Here is a 7,901-nt window from a genome sequence, read left to right as displayed (position 1 = left end):
TGCTGTTACAGGGCTTGAATTTCACAGTGGGATTGCATGTATGGCACATAATTTTACTAATTCCCGCAGATTTTGTTCTCACACCAAAAGTGCGGCCTCTCAGTTATTTTCCACTGCTTATTGCGCTTAAACAGTCAAATACACAACAAAATGTCAAAATGTTGCGAGTATTCTACGTAAACACAGTCATTTCGGTTTGAAGTGAATGTAAACAGTTGAGAAGGAAAACGCATGTGTAATGGATCCGTGCGTCAGCTTTTAAAGTGACAGTAGCCTAATAAACCTGCTGACAAATTATGAGATGATATTAAAAATATCGATGGTATCAATGTCAAAACTGCATACATTTGCACAGGCTTGTTAACACCATGCATGTGTATTGTGTTGCCTCTCTGCTCTTTCACAGGGTTGTAATTCACTGCAAACAACAGAACCACCAAAATATTGATTGATTATCCCATCTATATCAGTGCCTGTCAGAGGCATGAAGACTGTAAGACTGCACAAGACAGCCAGGATCTCAACGTGGGATAATGGAGACTGCTAATCAGACAGCGCCTGGAGAAACGTTGGCTCCTCTCTGCACAGTCTGCTGCTGTGGGCTGATAAACCGAACACTGGCGGTCATATTCATGGTCAGTCTGGCCTTTGCCATTGTGGTGGGAAATGTGGTGACACTTACAGTTTTCATGCAGACCCGGCATTCTGGAACACCACAGGGCTACCTCAAAGGTAACCACGATGATTTACATACAGTATATGTTCAGGATGACATGCTATACCTCTGCAGATTGTAGTATTTATTACAGTATGCAAATGTTGTCTGCTCTCTTCAGTACTGTATCCCACACTGCAGTGTGACCGATCTGAAGAAATATGAACCTTTTGCTTGAAATTTCATGACATAAGCCCAACAGCATTCACAACATTAATTTATTACAATATTGTATACGGTTAAAATGTTATGAATATGACAGCCCCAGTCATAGTTATGTTTTGCGTTGGTGTTTGAGTGTTCACACTGAAGCTAATGCTGATCAGGTACAATGAAGCGCTGTGGGCTCGAAATGCATCTATATGAGATTAATCAGATATTTAAACTATACATAATATTACAATTTATATCTGCACAAAATGACACAAATGCACAAGTGAAGCTTGAACTAAGTTGCTAAGAATGTGTATCCCGTAGATGCGCTCTTCCCACAACGACGTGCTGAAACAACCACCAAACCCAGAGAATTCACGTTTTATTACAATAGGTTATTAATGTTGTGCTTTGCTGTTTAGCTGTCAGTGGTCCCTTCAGTTGCCCATCTAAGTCCTTTTGGATCTAATAAAATTGAAGTTCGGTGTTTCTCAGATGACTGTTGTTACTGCTAACTGCACAACATATCCCGGGAGTAACCTCGTTCTGAACCGGTGTTTCGTTGATCTTCCTCTGGTTGTTGTGGCTGCTGTGCCCATAGACTGTAACAGGTCGCAAAAGCCCTATTCGGATTGTAATTGTTGGTAGCTCATGTGGACGTCTGTAAAAATTAGGGGTGTAACGATTCATCTACTACATCGATGTATCGATTTATATTCCTATTATCCAACTACATCGATCTGTGCTCGGCAACTTGACCTTCCGGATGACATATATCAATCTAATATCGTTTTAAAAGGTAATCAATCGATTGTATCGATAATAGGAAATAACGCATTTGATTTAAGCAGGTCAGACTTTATATGGATGTTTTTTCTTAGCACTTTTAATGATAAAGGCGTTAAACGTTACTCAGTCTGCCTATATGTGACTTCAGCCACACGCGCCAGCAGCAGCGCAAACAAAACAAAACATATCGCGGACAGGATTTGACAGCGGACGACAGAGCAGAAGCCATCGAGCGAGAAATTATCAAGACAGCATTGCGGTCCAGTGCGTGGAAACCCTTTAGTAAAGACGGAGAGGCTCTAAATACGTCTCTCGCTGTTTGTAGCAGTAGCAGGTTTAGCCACTGCTCATTCAACCTAAAGAGATGTTGGTTGCACTTTATTTTTGATATTAATATTATATTTGTATTATTTTTATGTTGAAAAACAACAGCAAAAGTAGCAGGTAAACCAACAGTTAATAAATCTGAAGAGGTGTGTGTTGCACTTTATTTTTGATATTAATATTGTAATTTTTTTTTTATGTTGGAAAAACAAGCAGAAGTAGCAGAAAATCTTAACTTCCTGTTAATTCAACCTAAACTGTTGGTTGCACTTTATTTAAATAAAATGCGAACATATTTGCCATTAATTGTTTACTTGTTTTAAATCCATAATTAATTGATACCTGATTCCCTTAAAAGAAACAACAGGAATCTAGGAAACTTCACCTGCACGTATTTATTTCAGTCACACTGATTTAAATTTTTGGCTAAAAAGTTAATGAATTAATTTCAAGTCACTGAATCGTTTCGGATCGTATCGTTCTAACTGAACCAATATCGTCCTTGAATCGTATCGACAGCTTCAAATCGTGATATGAATCGAATCGTTGTTAAAACGAATCGTTACACCCCTAGTAAAAATACATTTGCAGGCCACCTCGGTGATCATCATTCGGATGGCGATTTATTCACGCGGTGGAGGAGCGAGTTCTGTGATCCTCCGCACCTGGGAACGCCGCTCACATGCTCAGTCAAATGATTGTTTGTCTACTGTAAAAATGTCATATGCTTGGAATAATAAGAAATGAAAATAAATCATATTTAATTTAATAATAGGAAATTATTAATTATTTAAAAGTGCTGTTTAAAAAAAAAAAGTAATTTGAACCTATATAACGTAATTACTGCCGCAATAACGGCTCATTTCAGATGTTTACGTGTTACTCTTCTCTTTCTCTTTTAAGCGGTGATGAAAGATTATTCTTGTAAATACTTTCCAGCATTTCAGTGATAAAACTGTAGGCTTTAGATCTTTAAAATGGATCTGAATTACAGCGAAGCGCAACGATACGGTGCTCCACAGGGGTCAAAAAGGATGTAAACACGAAACAGTTCATTTGGAAGCGATCTCTTCTTGAGAACTCAGAGATGTGGATTCGGACGGGAATTAAATTAAATCACCACACGACCTTGGTGTTTGTCTAAAGACAGTAGGTAATTTGGCCGGGGATTTTTATGCAGGTGGTGGGAGAAAAACAATCACAGACTAGCCCCTGTAAATGATGAAAATACCTTACGACCCCACGAGAAATAATTACCGTCCGAATAGGGCTAAAGATGACCGATTGAATTAAAATGAACCGCACTAACAGAGCAATTGCACCAGAGTTCGTTTTACTGCATTCCTGACGCTACGGACACACCCTCAGTAGCGTCAGGAATGCAGACCTCACAGCAAAATGCAAATGTTTGGTGCATGCGATCTGAAATGCTTTCTATATTTGTCTTGCAGTGTCCCTGGCCATCGCAGACATGATGGTCGGCGTTTGGGTGGTGCCATTTTCTGTATACACCGAAATCTCTCTCATGGTGACCAGCAGTCCTCCGCCGTGGTACCAGGGCATCTCAACAGCCTCATTGGATGGCGGATCGGGATCTTGGCAACCCTGCATGCTGATTGGTCCAGTGTTTGCCGGATGCACCTTTGTCTCGATCAGTACCATCTTTCTCATGACATTGGAGCGCAGTGTGGCAATCATGCGTCCGCTGCATAAAGACACTCTTGTGACTAGGCATCGCACCCTGTTCCTAATTATCTTATCCTGGGCGGGAAGCTTCACACTGGCAATGGCCCCGCTCATGCTGAGCAAAAGCTTCACGCTGGAGTACAACGAGTGCAGCCGAATGTGCAACTATGCACCCTTACTCATTGGAAATGAGCTGCCTTCAGATGCAAACATCCTCCTGCTTTTTCCAGCCTTTGACTTCAGTTTACTGGGAGGCACATTAGCCGTCAACATCCTGGTCTTCGCCAGTATTCGCCGTTACTCCCGCAAACGGAAGCTGCTCTCCGAGGGAAGCCTTGGCACGGACGCAGGAGCTGGTGGGTGTCCCCACAGGCCCTCTTTTTCTGATATAAAAGCAGCTAAAACTATCGGCATCCTCACCTTTGCCTTCACAGCCTCGTTCTCTCCGATCGCAGTGTTTGTGCTGGGGAATGTCGTGGGAAACGCCTGGTGTAACTTCTCCTTTTTCGCGTTTTGGATTCTGACGGGGAATAGTTGCTGCAATGTGATCATTTACAGTGTGCGGGACCACCGTTTTAGGAAAGGGCTGACGTTGCTCTTTCAGCGGGATAGATCGCAACCTCACTCAGAGAAAAGCTGAGGATTTTGGACCTCTAGACGGACACTGACTTCATGTTCTGGACCTCTTGTCACTTTCTACAAAGCCCCGCACATGACAAGCCATCCAATGACTTACTCCTTTGTTCCCTCATTTTGATTTAACTAATGCCAAGTTCAGACCACACAATATTTTTGTCTCTTACAATCAATTTATGTGACTTAAGGCCAGATTTACTAACAGTTTGCGTCAGGGCAAACCCTCCTAACTTCTGTCTGGATTTAATAAAACACGCAGTGATAAATTAGCGCTGAGACGTGGACCTTATTGCATATGCATTTGTAGGAGTTGCCCTTTCAGACACAATTTATGGGAGGAGAGTATTTAAATGAATCACACAAGGTAAATTACTAAGGTTTGCGCTCATCAGTTTACTGGCAGACTCGCATAGCCAGAGCCTCAGACTGACAGCAGAAGGCCTGAACTCTATCTCAGCTTTCATTGGGCAAGGACTGTTTGACTGACATAAAACACAACCAATCACAGTTTGTTTTGTTCCGCATCATGATTAGGGATCGTGAAAAAATGTAAAGTCAATATCCCTGCAATAACAGACCGGCGTGCATCTGTGATTCATTCATAAACGTTGTGCAAGAAGAATCCCAAACTTCACATACTTCTGAAAATCCAGCGTTTAGTTGATCCTGGTATGCGCTTATTCTCACAGTTGTAAACACGACGGCGTTCTTCTTCCACGAGGGAGTTTGGCATCAAGGGATTTTTTTCCAGGCGGACCTTTATAAAACGCAACACACACTTCTCGCGGACATCGTCTAGAATTCAAACAATCAGATGATGACTTCAAAACTCCCAAAGTGTCTCCAGATAAATGTAGCATATGCATCAGATGTTCAGTGAGTGTGTCGTCTGAGACTAATTTACTGATATTTGTGCCATTATTTGCCGCTCCAAAAAAGCATGTCTTAAACCAGATGCCAATTTGCGCTGCTCTTGGTAGATTGTGCTGGTCGTTATGGAAATGATCCGGCTGCGTACTCATTCCTGTGTAATAATCAGGGAACTTTGCTGCCGTACCTTGGGTGCAGCAGCGCAGTGATATTACGCAGAAAATAGTTCCTAGCTATATCTGTCTAAAAAAAAATTAAACTTTTCATTTTCCGTTGGTCTTAGTACACAATGTAACTAAAGAGGAGTCCAATTTTAAATAGCAAAATATTGAAAGTCTTTGGTCATTTTTTTGAGCGGGATGCTAATGGTCTAATCCGATTCAATGATGTATGCTAAGCTATGCTAAAAGTGCTACCGCTAGATACAGAGATCGGCTAAATGGATTAAAAAACAGTAACTGTTTAACTCTAAGGGACTTGGAAAATGAGCCCTTTAAAAAAAAATTGGAGTATTCCTTTAATTTGCGCGTCGTTAGTAGATCACACGCTGGACTTTACCACTCCCATAACAGTTTTTTTGGAATTGCGCTTAAAATGATTGTTGAGAAACACATTGCTTCTTGATGTCATTAGGATGTAATTAGCTGCGTTTCCATTACCCTTCAAATTGAGCAAATTGCAATTACGAATTGAAAATACTCCCAATGGAAACTATTTTTTACGCTCATATGAGGTGGTTTTTCAGGCAATTCGGAAAAGGAAGTTTTCGCAAAACTTGGAAATTGGAAAAAGTTTTTCCGCATTTACAGGTCACCTGGCGTATGTAAAAGTGGATCCTTCTCTACAGAAGACGAGACAGAGTTATTTATTAAACTCATAAAAGACAATAGAATTACCGGAATACTGGATTCTAAAAAACAAAGAAATGCCACATTATCATGGAGACCTTGAAGTAGATATGAGGGAGAAACACACACACACACACACACACACACACCTCATACGTGCTGCTCAAGGTGCTTTCCTTGCCATTAATGCTTGGATAACACGCCTACGTCTCTTTACATTAAAAATAATGGCTAGTGCAGTGTCTGTGAAATACATTAACCTGCCAACATACGTGGCATCATTTTTGGAATGATATCACGAGAGGAATTTTTTCTTATGTAAACATCGGTTTACATAAGCGCGTCAATTTGCAACAGTGTTTTATCGACATTTAGAAAATATTGCAGAATTTACTTAAAACAAGGGAATTAATTCGTGAAACGTGCTGACGTATTAGTAAATCTTGGGAGGAAATTGTTCCTTTGTGGCCACGATATATATATTTTTTCCCCCGCATGTCATGTGCACCGCTCCGTAACGTTTGCCTCAAGAGATTAATAGTTTGTTTTTCAGGATGTCTTTCACAAATGGTTCAGGGACAACAATCAGCATCATTCTGGTGAGTGTGGCAGTTTGCATTATGTTTTACAGAGGATTATAGTTTTTATTAACAAATCCTTGCAGTTATTTATTTTTTTATTCAGTACAGAATATTATATTAACAACAGATACTATCACATCTTATTGTGAGCCATTGTACATTTGACAACAGATGCCTTAACATTTATTGTTTTGTGTATCCAACATAAACCTGTAAAATACACTATATTGCCAAAATTATTGGGACACCCTTCCAAACCATTGAATTAAGGTGTTCAATCATTTCATGGCCACAGGTGTATAAATCAAGCACTAGGCCTGCAGACGCTTCTACACACATTAGTGAAAGAATGGGTCGCTCTCAGGAGCTCAGTGAACTCAAGCGTGGGGCCGTGATAGGCTGACACCTGTGCAATAAGTCCATTCCTGACATTTCCTCACTACTAAATATTCCACGCTCAACTGTTAGTGGGATTATAACAAAGTGGAAGTCATTGGGAACAACAGCAACTCAGCCATGAAGTGATAGGCCATGTAAAATCACAGAGCGGGGTCAGCGCATGCTGAGGGTCACAGTGCGCAGAAGTCCCCAACTTTCTGCAGAGTTAATATCTACAGACCTCCAAACTTCTGTGGCCTTCAGATGAGCTCAAGAACAGCGTAGAGAGCTTCATGGAATGGGTTTCCATGGCCGAGCAGCTCATCCAAGCCTTACATCAACAAGAGCAATGCAAAGCGTGGGATGCAGTGGAGTAAAGCAGCCGCCACTGGACTCTAGAGCAGTGAGACGTGTTCTCTGAGTGACCAATCACGCTTCAGTCTGACAATCCCATGGACGAGTCTGGGTTTTGCGGTTGCCAGGAAAACGGGACTTGCCTGACTGCATTTTGCCAAGTGTAAAGTTTGATGGAGGGGGGATTATGGGGTTGGGCATGACCCTTTAGTTCCAGTGAAAGGAACTCTTAATGCTTCAGCATGCCAAGACAATTAGGACAATTTCATGCTCCCAACTTTGTGGGAACAGTTTGTGGACGGCCCCTTCCTGTCCCACCATGACTGCGCTCCAGTGCACAAAGCGTCGGCCCATAAAGACATGGATGAGGAGTTTGGTGTGGAGGAACTTGACTGGCCTGCACAGAGTCCTGAGCTCAACCCGATAGAACAGCTTTGGGATGAATTAGAGCGGAGACTGAGAGCCAGGCCTTCTCGTCCAACATCAGTGCCTGACCTCACAAATGAGCTTCTAGAAGAATGGGCAGAAATCCCCATAAACACACTCCTAAACCTTGAGGAAAGCCTT

General features: G+C 41.6%; 1 protein-coding gene across 1 annotated transcript; it reads left to right on the top strand.

Moving 5' to 3' along the window:
• The first annotated feature begins 533 nt into the window (after nucleotides 1-533).
• On the top strand, nucleotides 534-4,437 carry LOC137082494 (trace amine-associated receptor 13c-like). Its single transcript, XM_067447720.1, has 2 exons — nucleotides 534-732; nucleotides 3,433-4,437. Exons 1-2 carry the CDS (start codon nucleotides 534-536, stop codon nucleotides 4,305-4,307), a joined length of 1,074 nt encoding a protein of 357 aa, XP_067303821.1. The 3' UTR covers nucleotides 4,308-4,437.
• Nucleotides 4,438-7,901: the final 3,464 nt, after the last annotated feature.

This window comes from Pseudorasbora parva, chromosome 1, assembly GCF_024679245.1.
Source record: "Pseudorasbora parva isolate DD20220531a chromosome 1, ASM2467924v1, whole genome shotgun sequence".
In the NCBI taxonomy this organism is placed as follows: domain Eukaryota; kingdom Metazoa; phylum Chordata; class Actinopteri; order Cypriniformes; family Gobionidae; genus Pseudorasbora; species Pseudorasbora parva.
The sequence above is the reverse complement of the archived record's forward strand: the minus strand, read 5'-3'. Positions and strand labels throughout refer to the sequence as shown.

Bases quoted from the DNA above. Each gene is read 5' to 3' on its own strand.
- LOC137082494 (XM_067447720.1), top strand. From the start codon at position 534: ATGGAGACTGCTAATCAGACAGCGCCTGGAGAAACGTTGGCTCCTCTC. The intron at 733-3,432 runs GTAACCACGATG...TTTGTCTTGCAG, and splicing joins ACCACAGGGCTACCTCAAAG to TGTCCCTGGCCATCGCAGAC.